The sequence below is a fragment of the Drosophila montana genome, unplaced genomic scaffold (genome assembly GCF_035044405.1).
Source record: "Drosophila montana isolate Dmon_TW-CO22-7 unplaced genomic scaffold, ASM3504440v1 contig_402_1, whole genome shotgun sequence".
Taxonomy (NCBI): Eukaryota; Metazoa; Arthropoda; class Insecta; order Diptera; family Drosophilidae; genus Drosophila; species Drosophila montana.
The window spans coordinates 1,412,773-1,431,388 of NW_026998739.1; the positions used below are offsets into that span (position 1 = coordinate 1,412,773).

General features: G+C 36.5%; 1 protein-coding gene and 1 long non-coding RNA gene across 5 annotated transcripts in view; one reads left to right on the plus strand and one right to left on the minus strand.

The window, feature by feature from the left end:
* Window positions 1–18,616, minus strand: part of LOC135438872 (uncharacterized) — a 145,765-nt gene that overhangs the window by 80,431 nt on the left and 46,718 nt on the right. The gene's annotated exons all lie outside the window — the stretch shown is intronic.
* Window positions 419–18,616, plus strand: part of LOC135438867 (uncharacterized) — a 57,425-nt gene continuing 39,227 nt past the window's right edge. For 3 of the 4 annotated variants that reach the window (XM_064697402.1, XM_064697403.1, XM_064697404.1), the window contains exons 1-2: window positions 419–892; window positions 12,241–12,534. In XM_064697402.1, coding sequence (XP_064553472.1) covers window positions 470–892; window positions 12,241–12,534 — 717 coding nt within the window. In that variant the 5' untranslated portion in view covers window positions 419–469. The remainder of the gene's footprint in view (window positions 893–12,240; window positions 12,535–18,616) is intronic. The other variant, XM_064697405.1, reaches the window with a different exon arrangement.

The following is an 18,616-nucleotide window of genomic DNA, read 5'->3' on the forward strand; positions in this document are numbered from 1 at the left end:
TTTAAAAATACTGGGAAGGAAATGAAAATTTACATTTGAATCCGAAAGTTTACATTCTGAGACTTTCAAAATTGGGGACAGATAACAAATATATTCATAAAATGGGGTATATAAGAAACAAATAGTTTAACAAATCAATTTTGGAAATATATTTAGTTTGGATGCAAATATATTACAAAAGATTGCAAAATTAGAAAGAAAAACGATTCTCAATTGTCAAGTAACTGCAAAAACATTTACTGATCTATTTAGTGACCCATAAAACTCGCAATTTGCAACGAATTAAAAGGCTAAATAATTATTCACTAAATTTCTAATTCACAGTCAGATAAAATTGAATATAAAAAGTGCGTGAATTACCAACTGCAGTTAAGTTCTAAATTATATAACGATACAAGTGCAGCAAAGTGCAGCTCCTGAAACGCCCCTCAATAACCAAAACAAAAAAGAAAAAAAAATCAAAAGCAACATGCTGATGCACACCACATCGACCACATCGACGGCAACGATGACCAACTCATCCTCATCGGCCACGCCCACGCCGGGCTCGACGTCGTCCAACAACAGCGCCACGCTAGAGACGCTGCAGCAGCAGCAGCAACAGCAGCATCAGCAGCTGCAACAACAACTGCAGCAACTGCATACAACAAACAATTCGCGCCCCCCCTCGCGCGCACCCTCCATACTGGACAGTCCCACGCTGGCGCGTGTGGAACGTGCGCGTCTGCGTCTGGAACATGAACGCGAACGCGAACGCAGCAGCCAGCGCAGCAGCCAAGGAGGAAGCGGCGGCGGCGGCGGCGGCGGTGGTGGCAGCAGCAGCGGCACAGGCAGCACAGCAACGACCATGAATCGTGAGGATAGCCTGGAGCGCAGCATACTCGATCCAAAGGTGAGTCCAGTCCAGCAGTCCAAGAGCCGATAGTCGCCACACACACAAACACACACACACATATAAATTACAATTAAGTTTCCGCCAATGTTTCGGTTTGTGATGTGAAAATGAAAAGATTACCAAGTCTGGCATGGTACAGGGAGAGCCTGAGAATGGAAGCCACTCAGACAACTCCTTCAGTCTCGAGATATGAATTAAATCGATGGGTTTGTTAAGTGGGCAACTAGAGTTTATCGATCAGTTGTTGATACGAAACTCACTTGAAAGTAAAGGGTGTTCAAGAAAAAAAAACAAAATAAAAATCAAATTAAATAAAATAACACTTTCTGAAGACCTTTGAGGTATATGGTATAAAAAACGAAGGAAGAAAATTGTATTTGCATTTGCTTGATAATTTCCTATGTTTATATAATACTTTGTGTAATTCTCTCAGGTGAATTCAAGTTTTTCTTTGGGGTTTCAAATTCATTTACCAAATCTATTTCTGCTTGTAGTTAAGAATCTCTTTCTTTATTTGGTTTTCCACAATCAGGTCCGATTAGAAGATTTTTCATCTTATACAGTCATTCTAATCTTGGGGCTAACCCAATTGTGATTTGAATTCCCAAATGTTTTATATGCGTCGTTTGTGAAACGCTATGCAAGTTCTTAACTAATTAAATTGATGAGGTTTCTTCCCAAACAGCTGCCGTTTTGCAAATAATTGTTAGCTAAGAAACTTGCACACATCAATGAATCTCAATTGTAGAACATTTACTTTGTTTATATCATTAAATTTTACTTTCCAATCCCATCGATGCCAGTGTTTTTTGCAAACCTTAAAAAGAGTGACGCAGTCTGTCCGAGTTTTTCGAGTTTAATTATTAAAGCGATGGAACGTATCTTAACCTAAATCAAAGTTCTCTTTTTCGGGTACATATCGTATCATTCTAGCTAAGCTAGCTTTTACTTCAAAAATAAAAATCCAGATTCGCGAAAATTTTAATCTCAGCTCTGTCAATCCCTCGGCGACAGTAAAGGTCATTTCGAATCTGGTGAATTAGTCGTGAGCTGAGCCAAAAAAATGTGAGTGTATTCACATTCATTGTTGCTACTAAGCCATGTTCACATTTGTTGTTGGGTCGCTCCTGGCCTGTTCCTGACCAGCTCTTGACAGCATTTCACTAATGGCCAGTCCCCTGGAACACTCCCCCATGTACTTGGCCTCTGGGCTGCGTATTTATGTGTGTGTATGTAAATGCTTTTTATTTTGTTATTATTTTGTTAACACTGTTATCTGTCGGGTGTTTATCTGAACAGCGTCTATCTGAGTTGTTGGCATTGCGGTCTCATCATCTACAGAGCATAAGCTCTTTAGACTCTGCTCGTTTTTAAAGCTTATCCACGTCTTTGACTTTGTGGACTCTGTTTTCTGTTCTTCTCCGTTTTTGCATACTGCTCTGCCGGCTACTATGTCAACCTGGCCTAAAACAGGCAGCCTATAAACCTTGTCAGGTAACTAACAATTTTTGTAGGGTTTGCTTAGGCTCTGCACAACAAGAACAATAACAACAACAACAACAAAAACAAACCAAACAAACAAAGATAATGAATTGCAAAAGATACCCGACAATACAGCACGGACTTAAGATAGGCACAATCGCTTACTTGTATCTATGCTGGGCAAACACAGAAACTAAATGAATCGTGTTTGCGATTACATGATCGATGGGCACTGTGTGCTTAAGTAAGGAGTTCACACTAAATGAGTAGAGCACATAAGCTCTCCCTTGTACAATACTACTTTAAAAGCTCTTCTAATTGTACACAGTACAGAATGTCAGTGTGGAATGACTACAATTGGTCTCGGGGGAGAAAGTAAGTTCGCTCTAACAAAAGAAAAAGTAATGCAATTGTTATGATTACGCCTGAATATATTTAACCTAACTGAAAAACAGCACTGCCTACTAAGGCACAACAATATTCATACCTTAGTCTGGGATTTGAGCCTGTGTTCTCTCTGTTTGGCTGCCTACAACTAACTAAATTAAAACATTTTATTATAAAAGATCCTCTAACAATTTGTAAAGTGAAGACAGTTTAGAAAATGACTTTTTCATATGACATAAGAGCTGATAACTTTTGAGAAGAGCTGGGCTAGAATAAACTGGTCTAGGAATACTCAGGAGGTAGAATTGACTTTTGTCTCACTATGCGATTTGTTACCTTTCTAATTAAGTGCTCCCACAATAACAAAGGCCTAAAAATTCCTCTCATGTCATATTTTAATTTTTCTCTTCCCATTCATTGAAGGACTGGATAGTCAGAAAGAACGTAAACAAAACAATAATATATGAGAAATACAGTTCGTCTTTGATGAATGCCAGACAACTTTGACTCTATACTATATTTTATTTATACAATATCATTTTATTTATATTTTTGGAGCACTGCAGACATTCAATTTCATGAGTTATTCAAACATGTCGACTTAGAGTATTTTCTAAGAGAGGATTTGAGTCTCAACAAAGGCAATGAAGAGTTAGTCCACTAGTTTAGGTGTTTTCCCTTTTCGTAAATCTTATTTAGCAATTTTAGATTTATATTTTATCCTATAATTTAATTTATTGTATTTATCACCAATATTCCATAAATGATTGGAATAATAAAGCAGAGACGAAGAGGCTTATATATATATATAAGAGAGCGGAAGCTTAGTCCTGCTTGTTTAATAAGCACTCTTTGAGTAAAATCCCGCTCTTAAGGTCGCTCTTTGGTTGGCTCCTTCTTGTTCTATTGCTCTTTAAGCGTGTCCCAGTTGAGCATTAGATAATTTTGATGTTGACTAATGCAATTCTTTTGAGTCACATAAGTTTGCGACTTTCAGAATTTAATTCGCTTGGCTTTTCAATTTACTTTGGCTCGAAGCCAGCTTTGCCAGCAAACTGACTGATTACCTGAGAGCTCGTAAGTAGTGCATGCCAAATACTTGAGCTCTGCCAGTTTGTCAGGCCACTCTTTTTAGTCTATTGACTCGTAACAAATTGTACTATGTAGAATTTTCGTCTGGAAGCAAATTGCCTGCATAATTTCCTCAGTTTCCTGAATGTCGCAACGCGACGTTGCAACAAAATGTTGCCAAATATTTGCGCAGTTGTTATGCAGTTTGTTTGGGGCTGCTGTCAATAGATTTAGCAACTGGCAACTGGAAAATGGAAGCTGAGCACGTTGAAGGCTGTACGGGAGAGGCGAGCAGCGAAGGTCGATAAATTTCTGTGTGCCTCATTTTTTATTCCTCACAGTTTTCTTTAAGCCAAGTTTTGGCAACGCCCGAAACTTTATGCATAAGGCACAAAATCAATGCTGCACTTTTTCGGGGTCATTTTGCTGGACAGTGAATGTCGGGTGAGAGGAGGAACGGTGGGGGGTTCATTGAACCCGACGGCCTAACGCTTCAAGTGCTTAAGACATTAAGACAAGTTCATAATTAGTCACACTTAAAAAGCCATTGGCCCTCAAAGTTTTTGCCCCGTTAGTGGCCAGGCCAGAAATATGAGCAAAGGCAAAAGCTGAAACAAAGCGAAGCACAAGAAAAATGGTAACCAGAGACACGGCACAGAGACAGCACCAAAGTTATGAGTAGGAAGCGCCAGGGCGACTCACTCGAGCAGCGAGCTCGCAAATGGAAAGCAAACAGCAAAAATCTCGGCAAGAAAATCGAGAAAAACTTGGTACGTGCCCGGCGAGCATTTGGCTGGACTTTGCCACAGATAGCTAGAAAATGTACACTACTAGTATATATGTACGGTACCAAAAGCCAAACAAACGGACATTGTCTGCACGGTCAGTTTGGCCAGTTCCATCTCTGGCCATATGGCCAAGCCTCGCTGCACTCGAGTGCAGTTGCCAAAGGGCTTAAGTCGCGTATCTGGAGCAGAAAACATGCAGCGCTATGTGGGAGAAATGTGTTAGGTATAGTTTGTGTGTGTGTGTGTTGGGTGAAATTCAGCTAAAGCAAGAAAACATAGTTCACTTTTAGAGTGTCGCAGATTGAATACACTTGCAGATATATACCACATCTGGGCACATATTTCTTCACATTCTTTAAACGATTGCTCCGATGAGCGCAACATGATAGCTTCAAAACTTAGAGACAAACTTGTTGGTTTATGATGATCAATAATATTATAAGCTTTATGGGGTTAGAGACGTCTCCTTCCATGTGTTACGTATTTCGTGACTAAATTATGATGCACACACTGCAAGGGTATTAAAAGAAATGAAATGAAATCTATTCCAATGGTTGTAAAATATTTTCAAGCGACTGTCGGCGCAAAAAACAAGCCAACAAAAAAAAAAACAACAGGAACAACAACAACGACCGCAAAACAATTGCAGCCCCCACGTAAACAATTTCAATAAATTTTACGTTCAATGTCAATTTATTTTGTGCTGCGCGTTTCAATTTGACGGCAGAGAGCCAACAACAACAACAACAAAAAGGAACAGCAGCATTTAGAACACAACAAATTCATATTCGCGTTGTTACATTTTCAGTGTTTTTGCAACAAATTAAAAATAATGAAAAAAAAAGAATTTTAAAATGAAAAATGTTCTCTGCACGGCTGAATGCGCACACAGGCCTCATGGGCGAGCGGATAGGGGGTAAGGTGACCAATTTGATGGGAAAATGTGCAGGGAAAGAGGTGTAGAAAGTGTGTAGCCGATCGTAAATATAATAGAGTTAATAGCCGGAAAATGTTAAGAGAGCGAGAAGAAAAAGAACGAGAGAAAAGAGCAGAGAAAGCGTCAATCCTTACTAAACTATGCGCATTTAAAAAATTTTATTTAAGTTATTTTTATAACAAAAAGATTATTCAATTTGACCAATAAATGACAAGTTCTCAAATCAAACACAACGATTTTCTAATTTTGTAGTCATAAAATATTGTATTGCCGAAGAGAACAAAGAAAAAAAATAAAACGAACCAGCTAAAGATAAAAATAAATCACGAAATGATTTTATTGTTTTCCAATTGTTTCTGAGAACAACAATAAAATGGGAAAAGCTTTTTGTACGGTAAACAAAATTTAGTTTTTGGGAGGATATTAAAAAACAATAAAAACTCTTCACTATGTTCCCTTAAATATTATACGACAAATTAGCAAAACAGAATTAATACAATATTAATAAAAATATAAATAAATTAAAATTAACTGAGACAAATTATATATGAATTTATTATTTATTTATATTACAAACAAAGATTTTTAGATTTTAGAAATTGTTGTTTATTTTACCGAATTTTAACAATGAAAATAAAAATGTTAACTTTCTTGGCAAGCTTTTCTCTCAAAACTCATATCCGCAGCAATATTTAGTTATATCATTATACCAAATACCCACCGAAAACGGGCAAACACTTGTTTTCTCCATAAGAAGCAATTATGACCCCATAAATTAGCTCATAAATAGCAACACCCAAAATAACTGTAACACTAAACCCAGTCCGAGCGCTAAGCACAGCTAAAATAACAACAAAAAATACGACAAGGTAAATAAATAAATAGAAAATCAAATAAATTTTAGGGTTAAGGCAAAACTGCAACCGGGTAATTTGAGTCGGAATTGCCGCCAAGCACGCATCCAAAATCGTTGAATAAACACGGGGCACAAGCGGCAAGTGGGCGCGCAGACACACACACACACAAACGCACACACACACAGAGAGACAAACATTCGCTGCTTATCTGCAAAGTCAAAAAATAGAGCGACGCATCGTAGAACCTGCACGTTCCCCCAACTCGACCCATTAGCCCCCACTAAAAGTAAACTAAACGTAAAGACAAACAGACAAAAGGCAGACAAAGACAACGACACGCAAGAAATGCGTAAAAATAAAAATGAGCCAAAGAAATTTATATATATATATACATGTATATACATAAGTATATGTTTATATTCCTAGAAAATCATGCAACCCCCTCTCATAATACAGGCCCCAAAACGAAAATGTTTTCATTCATAAGGCGAGCGGCAAGGCAAAGAAAAGCGAAGCATACGGAAAAACTTTAGCGGAAAATATGCGCCACAATAAAATATACAAATAAATGGCCCGGCTTAATGCAAATAACGGGTAGAGTGGGTAAAGGGGCAGGGCTGCAAATGCGCCCCGCCAAATAGGCTCAATGCTAGAACCGAGGCCCAGAAACAGTCCCAGGTTCAGGTCGAGGCTGTTACGCAAGGGAATTTCCAGTCGCAGCTCCAAATGGCACACAGTAGTGCAATTTTTGGCAATGTAAGAGAGGTCAGAGAGGGGGAAGGCTGAGCAGGAAATTGGGCAGGAGCAGAAGGAGCAGCAAATCAACTGAAAAAGCAACTACATTGAAAATGTGGGATAAAAATTGCCACAGAAACAGACAAAAAATTGTTGGGTTGCAAACAAATTTCCAAAAGCTTTAACGCTGAAATTCTGAGAAGAGATAAGTGCATGAGAAAAGGGCTGAAATCGACAAAGAAATCAGATATTTAAGAAAGGGACATACGATTTTAATTGTTCCTACATTATGCTAATATAAATAAATTGGTATAATTAAAAATATTTAAATTTGATTAAATCTTTTTTTTAAATAAAATAATTCCCTTGCTGTAAAACATTATTTACGAATTTAAATGAATATTTTTTTGGAAACCCTATAATTAAATGACTCCCCATATGATATAAAATTTAATTTGATTTGTTTAAATCTTAATTCATAAATTTACTTGCCTTTTTTTATGCGTAAAGGCGTTTTTAGTAAAACTAATATTACTAAATTCTGAATAAGATTTTTATGCTTTCTTGATGTTATCAGAACTTTTAAAAGATTATATTGGTTACACTTTGTAATTTTTCCATTCTATATTCCATGAATTCAAGAAAGTCAAAAAATTGTTCAATTTCACAGAGTATAGCAAATTATCATGTTGCTTTCCCGAAAAATATTTTCCATTCCTGCAAATATTTGCTAAAACTTTAATTGAACTTTTGTATATCTTAACACGATATTCGGCGCAGCTTTTGAACTTCGCTACCCGCTGTACTTTTTTTTTATTATATCTTAATGCTGTTGCTCTCGGAGTGAAGTGATATATCACAATTAAGCGGACCGGCCACTTTGACCCATAAAAACAAAACCGAAACGTGCACCCAGCTGTAGCAGAGGGGCGAGTTTTATTTTTAATGCACTTTGATAGATTGCATTTGGTGGGCAGCAGTTCTTATGTAGAGCAGTGTGTTAATTTTTATATGGCAACATGTAAATTGGGTGAAATTGATAAAGAGTGGGTTGCCAAGTGCCGCCAAGTGTGGCAAGTAAAGTGTGAAAGGGCTGACCTCAAAAATAAGAGAGATCATGTGCGGTCATTTTACGAAAAAAGCGCACATACTATATGTATATTTGGTATTTCGAATGAAATAGAGGCAGATTTTATTTTATCTTTCGAAAATTAAATATGTTTATCCAAATAAATTAGCAGATAACCTTCTAAACCTCATTTCCTTACAAGATTTAAAAGCCTTTTAAGGCGTACGCCAAGCTTAATGAATTTTATTTTTGCTGCGTTTCTTATTTGAAGGATTTTTATAAAACCTTAATGAAAAGGCTAAAAATTAAATTTACGTTCTTTAATAATTAATTTTTTTAGCGAAGTATATTTTTTAACAATTTTCTTAGCATATTTTTTTGATTTTAAAAGTTTTTTCTCCTGTAAAAACAAAAAAAATCTCATAAACTATAAAATAATTTTTCTATTGCTTACTTTAATAATTGAGCAAAGTACGCAGGGAAACTTGAATCAAATTTATTATATAAAATAAAAATAAAATATGTTTGTATTTTATATTATATATAACTGAATTTTCAAGTAAACATACGCTTTATATTGGCTACCCATATATATATATATTTTCAAGATTTTCTCTGTCCCTTGCAACTGTCAGCTTGCAGCAGCTTCCTCTTGCGCCTTAAACAAGCCAGCGTTGACTACGACTTCGACGTTAGCAAATTTCTACGGAAAAACTCGAAACAATGGGGCGCACAGCATCAAATTTGCATATTACATCAACATGTTGCATGCCAAATGCTGTTGTTGTTGTTTGTATCTAGTTTGTTGTTGCTCACAGTGCGAAGCTGCAACGAATTGTTGCATACATGCAATTGAGTTAAGCGCCCTGCACTTGCGCATGCAATCCCCTCAACCCCCGCCCGCCTTGCATTAAACGAGCCATAGCATAAAAAATAAGACAAGACGAAACTAAAGTAAAATCATGGAAAGATGCAGCTCGAGACGTGGCCCCCTCATCAGTTGCATTGCAATCAGCGCTTATTGTGTGAGTGCGAGAGTGAGTGTACGAGTGAGTGTGGTAGTAAGTGTGCGTGTGAGTGAATGCGTGAGTAACTCGGTTAGCATTTGATTCACATCGCATTATAGCTAAACAGCAACCTGCTATCTTTGTGGGGGGGCGCGACTTTAATAAATATTTAATATCTTTAATATGCGAACTGGGAACTGACCTCCTTCAGTACAGCCTCGCATGGCAAACTTCCTTCTTCCACATGTTGTGCATGCCCTGTATATATTATACTCATTTAAAATGTGTAAAGGGTATATTAAACTTGTGCAAATGCATCCAACAGACAAAGGCAGGCACATATGTATCGGAACGATGAGCTGAATCAATATAGCCATGCACGAAAGCGTCTAGATTTCAATTTAAAAGTTTATCAACTGTATATATCGTGTGTATATCAACTGTAATTAACTTTTATATATCTTCAAGTGTTCTGTTAAAAAAACACATTTTTGAAGTTATATTTAAGTTATGATAGGCCAATTCGCGGCTTGTCACAGAGTAACTTCTAGTCAGACATTCTCTCCAGCAATTCGGGGCTTGCTACAGAGTATCACACAGTCAGGCACTCTCTCACAGCGTCCTCTTGTATATAATTTAATGACATATCATGCATATGCTTTAATTGCCATTTCCCGTTTTAATGAATTGTTTATGAATTAAGAAAAAAAGAGCTATATGCATGCACATAAATGCAGTCGGCGCAGAGGGCGGCGTGGGTCATGGCAACACAAACACACACACACACACCCATGTGTGTGGGTACTAAAGCCGGGGCAATTGTTGTGCCCATTTTCATTGCTTCCGTTCGATGCCGCTGTTGTTGCCGCTGTTGCAGCCGCCGCTGCTGTTGCACTTGCCAAATGGCAGCGTGTTGCCCTTTTTTTTTGGCTAAAGGGCGTAGGCAGGGCGGCGGGGTGCACAACTGTTTGCATGACGAACGGAAATCGTTTTTATTTGTTTAGCGTTTTGCGTCGCTAATGTATGGAGAAAGGCCCCCTGCAGTCTTACTCTTTCACTCTCACACCGTTTCTCTCTGCCACCAACTCTGTGGTATTACGTGAGCACAGCGCGGTTAGAGACCCCAAAACCATAGACCCATTTAGCGACAAGGGCATGACTTTTAAATGCATTGCTGACCGCATTGGGTCCGGGGTTTGTAAATTTGAGCTATGAATATTATGATTGGGGCCTTTGTGTGTGGCATATGCATGTTTTGTGGGCTTAGCCTTGGCCAGAGCCATAGGCACACAACAAACGATATATATTTATTGCATGATAGGGGAACTGAGTAAACAGTAATATAAAGCTAATTAGCGACTATTTTTTGAGGGTGTTTTAAACGTAGAAAGTTTTATTTTGAAATTTGTCAAACTAAAATAAATTTCAATTATTAAAACAAAAATTGTATTTTATAATATTGAGATAAGGCATTAATATAAAATATATAGAAAGTTGAGCGTATCAAGCAACTAGTTTAAACAAAATATAATTCTAGAAAGAAAAAAATTTAACATAATTTAATATTTTTTCGAACTTTTCTGTTAGAAATATATTTTTTTTTAAACCATTTTGGGATTCATAAGACAACTTGAAACAAAACTAAGGTACTCTGAAATCTTAACAATAAATTAATAAATCAATAGAAATGTCTTTATAGTACTACATACTTTTTTTATGTATCAATAATAATTAGTCAGTCGAAATTCGCGCCTATTGTTATTCCCATATCAAGCTTAATAAAATCAACTATTATTTCCAAGTATTTCGACACCGTAAATATTATATATATATTTAATTAATACTAAATACCTCATGCGGCGAAACTTTGTATTTGTTCTTCAAACAATCTGCATTTTCGTCTTCAATCAACAATGATTCACAGTTTTGGAGAAATTTAAAATTCATCACAAAAATAGCTTGACTACCTCAACATGAAATCGTCATAAATATTCCAGTTAATCAATTTAGTCAACCCTATCAAGCAAATTGCTCTAGCAATTACACAAAAGTTGCCTTATCAAAATTCCGGCGTCTATCGCAACGCTGCCGTTATCTCAAAAATTAAAAAAAATTAAAACAAAAATGCAATATTCTAGCCAGCGTTTCAGTCTATAAGGTTGACATCATGCTATATATGTATGTACTTACTAGAAAAATAAAAGCATTAAGTAAATGCGAATGAAATTTAAATTGTTCGCGTGCTAGTGTTGGTTAGATGGATTGTGAATTGTTAAGAGTCGAGTGCATGACATCATAGTAGCTGAGACATGGGGGGCTCGCTGAGTACATTGGGGGGTGTGATTCGTGTGTATGTGTTAGGGTGTTAAGTGTGTGCCATGTGCCAATTGCGTGCAGTTGAATGTTGTTTGGGGTTCACTAGCTTGGCAACTAAAGAGAGTATGTATATAACATACATATATACCCAATATACTAGAGAGGGAGGGTGACAGAGAAAGAGCTTCTCAAATACCATAATTTAAGCAAAAAGATTTAAAAAAAACTTGAAATACTTTTAGAAAGGTGATCTAAACAAATATGCCATTATAACGGCTTTTAACTCTTTGTGATTTTTCGCACTTGTGATTTTGCAAATTTTCAAATATTATAAGTTTTAAATATATCAAAATATTATGTCAGAAAATTTATGACATATACCCATTTACTATTTGAAACTCTATATAGCATTTGTTCATTTAAAGTAAAGTTTTAAAAAATTTACATAACCTAAAATTATACTTTTGAATACTGAAAAATTGGCCGCATTCAATTAAAATAAAATTGTATTTATTTCTATTTTTTCGTACACCCAACAAACAAACTCAATACAATCCTTTACACTCTCTTACATATACACACGCAAACAAAAAACTATACAACAACAAAAACAAACCACTCTTCTTCCTGCGTGTACGCCACACCCCAACAACCCCCCAAAAAAAAAAAAAAAAAACGAAACAAAAAACTATATAGAAAGACGCGGCGCCCTGGCATCAGATGTGGACGCATATGAAACGCCTCTCACACGCCTCAAAAGTCAACTCGACGAGCAGTTTGACAGCACAGAAAACAGACGTGGGCGTTGGCCATCATCACCTGACAGCAAACAATAACACAACAACCAGAACAACAGCAACAACAACATCAACAATTAATGCTGGCTCAGGCAGAGGAACAATGCCAGGCAAATGCATATTATTTCCGGATAAGACGTCCTCATTGAAAAGTTCCATGTATACGCAACAGGTCTACTTCAGGCCCGATATGGTAGGCTATACGCATATGCAAAAAGATCTATAGTTCCATAGTTTTCTTTGGCATGGTTATGGCTATACTATCCATGATAGTACTTGGTTTCGGTTATCTATAAAATTTAACTTATTCGCAGCACAACTTTACTGTCTTGCATAGACATAAGTTTAGAAAATTATTTGGGTATTATATATCGATGCATTTTCAATATTCATATCTACTTTTCTTTATATTTGTTGTAGTTTGTTTTTTTTTAGCCCACATAAAACTTATAGAATTATAAATTACTTTTAAAGTATATTAATTATATTTTAATAATTTTTGGCTGACGGATATTGGTTTGGAATTTGCTTTTTCGATTTTACATAGTTTAATGTTTTTTGCCTGGCTTTATGAATAGTATTAAATATTGACGACTTTGTCCATGCTTTAACTTAAGCCACCCCTCACTAATCTCCACCCACCCTTAATGCATATTCCTCACAATATTTGCATAGCAACCTCAGCACCAGCTCACCGCGCTCAACGTTGCATTTAATGCAATGCATAAAAAATTGCATAATAATCGTAATCATAATCGTAAACCTCGTTGCAACCAAATGCCAGCAATTGGCTTTTCCAAGGCAACCCCGCGGTTATAAGTGCAACTTTACGAAGCATGCCAAGCTGAACTTTATGATTTTATATATAAATATGTACGTTATATATGTATATGGTATCCTCTCTTTCAGCTTTGAAATACTGCAAATAACTTTTGATAATTATTTGAACAGAATTTTGGAAATGTTTATGTTTATACAAGGATTAAGGATTAAGCAAAATATGATTACCAAATAATATTTTATAGACAATTTTAAAATATTTATAATGAAATTATAATCTTTAGTTATATTTATCGAAAAATATAAATTTCAATACCAATAGCTGGGTTATAATGCCAATAGGTATAGTCAATTGTAAGATCTAGAGACTTGACAAGATAATCATGCTAACAGCTGTTACTCGTATTAAAATATTTCTATTACTGTTAACCGACCAGAACAGAGAAAAATGAAATACAGAAGGAAGAAGAAAATCATAAAAAAATATATACAAATTTAGCTTGACCAAAAATTAAATATGAAAAATAATATAGATATATACTCTTTGCTGATTTTCGTTCTGGGAAAAATATTAGTATTATAAACCTGTTAATAAGTAAAGTAAAGCGCAACATTCATGAGCTCGACATAACAAAAGATAACATATCAGGGAAACCTTCAAATTAGTTCTAGTGTAGTCCATACTTAAGGTAATTCAATAAACCCTACACAAATTCAAATCCGCAGCGTACAGTGAAAATGGAGGAATAAGATATGCATTTAGTTCTAAGGCAATCGACTTTCATATTTATCAGAATGTATGTAGCTCTGACATTTTACATGACATTGGGGAATTTGTGCAGCCTGATTGAGGATAAATCTGTACAAATACTCTCATTTACGGCAACTTAAAATGCCACCAAGAAATATTGCGCACATGCATTACATGAAAGCCAGTTACGTGTCGGCCATAAACTATTGGATAAATCAGCTCAGGGTCAGAGCCGTCCCCGTTGCTGGCAAAAGCGTGAAATATAAACAAAAGCTCGTTAGCCAAGAAAAACAGAATGTGTAATATCGCTGTGAAAATGACACGGCTGAAAGGTGTGGGCCCGGCTCGAGAGATATTTGGTGAGTGCCAAAGGTCGCCATATGCAAATTGGTCTTTAGATTTTTTTTTTTATTGAGACTGAAGTTTTCTGCCAGCAGCATAGGAAAAACCGGCTAAGCTGCACCAGCCGGCAAAATAACTTTTTATTTTTTTGTGAAAAACCTGTACAAGTTTTTCAATATCAAGATACATTTAAAGCTTCATTAACATAATTGATGCGCCATTGAGGCTGTTGTTGTGTGCCGATGCTCTTCCATTACATTGTCTTGGGGGCAGAGCAAATCGTTGGACAGGTTTTCCGGCGCATGCGCAGCCGACTTGCCGGCCGTTCTCTGCCGCTGCGCAGTCGCGTGAACCGGTTTACAGTTGGAAGCCATAAGCACCCATCTACCTGGCTCTGTCTGCCGCTGTCACTCCGGAGACACACACATATAATGTGTGGTGTCTGTGTTCGTCCGATTCGGTGGTTTGTATCCGTCGTGCTTTTAGTCCAACTACTGAAATACCAACTGGTCGCACACTATAATTTTCCATTTCGTTTTGAATTGCTGACGCTTTGTCTGACACGAGTGCAACTCAAAATGCGAAGAAGAACATGCGGTGATAGACTTTCCAGTTTTATTAGGCAGCCAAAAAAAAAACTTAGATGTGGATACGTGCGTCGTAATGCGAAATGGAATAGATTGCGCGTTGCTTTACGGTGGTTAGAGAGCTGTTTCTGTAATTGGCTACTGTTGTGCGAAGTTTATGGGTTTATAAATGGGTTGCATTAGATATAGCACCAATTTCTGTTCGACTTAAAAGTGTGAACTGTGCCGTTAGTGGCAAATGACTCGTACGTGTTATTTTTGTTATCAGGACAGATTACCAAATACTGGAAATGATATGACTGATATAACTTACTGATACTTTATTTTTCACTTCATACATAGTTCATATAAATGGGAAAATACTGAGAAATCAGTTGGGTATATAGTGATAAATACAGGTTTCATTTCAAAATAGATATAGACGCAGAACGAAAAACAAAATAGACAGCATTGCATATGATTTTACTTGGAACAGAAAATAAATGCTTTCAAATTTTTAACGTTTTTTTTTTTGGCTACCCTAGTTTCCCACTCGTTTTTTCTAATGAACATATCAACTATTTAGCCCTGGTCATTTCTTAGGCATTTGCTAAATCACAAAGAAGTTCAAAGAAGGCACATCAAAAGAATATAATTAAAAGCTAAAAGCCGCTAGCCGCTTACACACCCTAGCCAAAGCCTATTTAAAAGCTGCAGAGAAACTTCTCATTTCGATCTCCACATGTGCTGTAAAATATGCTTGTAATTATATCGCCAACGGGCAAGTTTTCTACAATGTATCAAAAGCCTCCACATGGCTATTAATTATGGCATCTGTAAAATATGCGGGCAACTGCTAAAATTTAATGAAATTTGCGCTGCACGCGTTTCACTTACATCAAATGCCAAAGCGATATCAATCAACGATATTTTTTATATGCTCAGCTATAAACTTTGATTTTCATGCGAAGAAAAAACAAGATAGACAACCGCTATTCGCGTTTCAACGAACATAAAATACCCTTGCAGCTGCATTTTTTTAAAGATTAGTTGGTTATCTAGATGAACCTGTCAGGTCTTTAAATTAAGGCATAGTATAAATTCTCAATTAAAAATTAAAAAGAGTGTATATTAAAGTGTTCCGATTTACAAATATACCAAAACGATAACAAATATTGCATGAGTAATATTTCAAAATAGATCTTTAATTATAAACTATTATAAGTAAAAATCAAACTTATATGGGCCTCGATTTATCAAATCGGTGTCAACTGCATATATGATATTACAATATTGTGCAAGAAACCCAATATTAATACGCAATATATAGATATATACCATCAAATGTGGAACAAAATTAGAAACTACCTTACCTTATATAATAGATCATGAGGCCTCATATACCCAACATTCGTTACGAATCGCTTGGCAATATTATAAGACCCTCTAAAAGGGCATACAAAAAAATAGGCAGCAAAGCCTCCTGGGCAAACAGGTTCCTGGGCCCAGACAAAGGCAGCCGCAAGGCATGCGCCGCATTAATAACATAAATGGCAAAGCCACAAAGAGAATTTATATATAAAACAAAATATATACATATATACATATACATACTATATATATATGTATATATACACTCGTTTATCTCATGGTAGTCATACATAATGCAGCCGCAGATTCAATGTATATATAAAAGGCAATTTATTGTTGCGCCAAGTAAAGTGCAGTAAAAAATGAAAGAGCGAGAGGCAGAACCCAAGAGTCGAAGTCAGAATCAGAATCAGAATCAGCGTCAACGTCAACGTCGACGTCAGGGCCTAAGCTGCTGCGACATAAAATTCAATTCAAAACAATTTTTTACTTTTTTTTTGCTGGCAGCGTCTTAAAATCATATTTGATATTCAATATATGGCTGCAGGCCGTGCCGAGCTATACAAAATAAATCAGCACTAAAATCAAGTCAAGCAAAAAGAAGAGAAAAAAAATCGGAAAAAAGAAAGAAAAGAAAATATTACCAGAGCGGAAGTTGAATTTTAACAGCGCAAAATGTTTATAGAACAAAGGCAGCCCAGGGATTCAGTTCGGTTTCTGGCAGCTGTTTCTCTAGGCGAAACAATGGGCCTGGGCATTACCACTTGTTTTTCCCTATTCGCATTGCCATGTGCAATTGTCCCTTTGGAAAATGTCAACTCGGCAGCTCGGTTTCGAGTTTTTCCTCGGCATTTGCAATGGTTTGCTGGTGACGGCCTGGGCACTGAGCACTGTCCAATTGTTTGATATTTCCGCCGTTTTGGCCAACATGTCACTGTGGCAATGCCAAAAAATCATGACACAGAGAGGCGGCATGCAGCTGGGCATACACAGGTCGGATATTAATTTTTTGAATTTTTTACTCCGTTTATTTTGATGTCTGTCAATTGTCGTTAGGTAAACTTGCATTGAAATGTGGCCAGCCACATGTTGCAATATTGTCAGCATTTAATTAAAAACGAAAAAAAAGCATTGAGTAATTAAAACCCGTCAGCAAGGTTTACGATTGAAAAATTTCTAGCTTTAACATATGAAGTTGTTAAAATCCAATTTTCAAACATGGTTCATCCCACAGTTATCCTAGATGTTGACAAAGAGGGTACACATTTTTACTCAGTTATCCAAGCACAACAAGTTGCCATTCAAAATAACCTATTGTTTTTTTTTTTAAATATACTGTTTTCCTTCTGGAATGTTCATGAATCGTTTTTTATATTTTTCATAAACTTAAGCTAAAATGTTTTACATAAATTCAATGCTGATTATTTGATTATAGCTCATATTAGAATCTTTAAATCAAGCGTACGTATATTTTATTTGTTGAACCTCATCAAAAATCACTATAAAAACCTTCAAGGCTTATCATTATGATATTATAACTTTATCATAATTTTCATACAATACCACATTGTTTAGTCCACTTAATAGATTTCCCCGTTGCAATAAGCTCTCTAGGGCTTCTCGCAAAAAGCCCCTTCCCCTTCACAGAAGCTACTGCAGCAACTGCACTTCAAAGTAGCCGCTATATATACATGTATATAACACCTTAGACTCATTCCCGAAGCTCACCCACTTTCATTTATTGGTCTTCTAATTAACGGACTGACCTTAATCACTTAAGAGTTTATGTAACATACCCTCCGGAACTCCCACATGCTGGGAACGCTAATTGTTTGCCAGTTGACCCGCCCCAGCCCAACCCGTTCAATTGTCGGGCGCTATGCCTAATGAATATTGTTTTTAGTGACGTAATTAACACAAATTTGTACAACTCAAAATTGTGTTGCAGCCAAGTAACACAGATAAGATAAGGCGGCTGATAAGATCGGGCTGGTTGCGTAGTCTCTAAATCGAATTTCAAAGTCAACAAGAGCGTGTCGACAAGTCGCACAAGACCAAAACTTAAGGCAAATTTTGTTGATCTTTAGTTTTGGCCACGCGCAACGCCACTAAAAATATTTAACCTTATATAGAAATACAGTCCAAATTTGGCTAGGCACACGAAATGTTTTGAAAAGGAATTCAGGTTTGATTTCATTAATTTTTTTTTTGGATGTGGGTTTTTGTAGAGGTGACAATTTAAATGTAGCGCTGTCAATAAGTATTACTTCGTTATTTTATGGTGTTAGTTTTTGGCAAAGCGTGGGTTGAAACTTAGAATTCATATGAGAGCTATAGGCCATCAACTTCCGCCTTTCAGGCGAGACATCAATATGACCCACAACTTCATATCGAATGCAATTAGCTGACAATTTACAGACGCCATAAGCCCAGACAATGCCACGCTCTGTGCTCAGCCAGCCAGC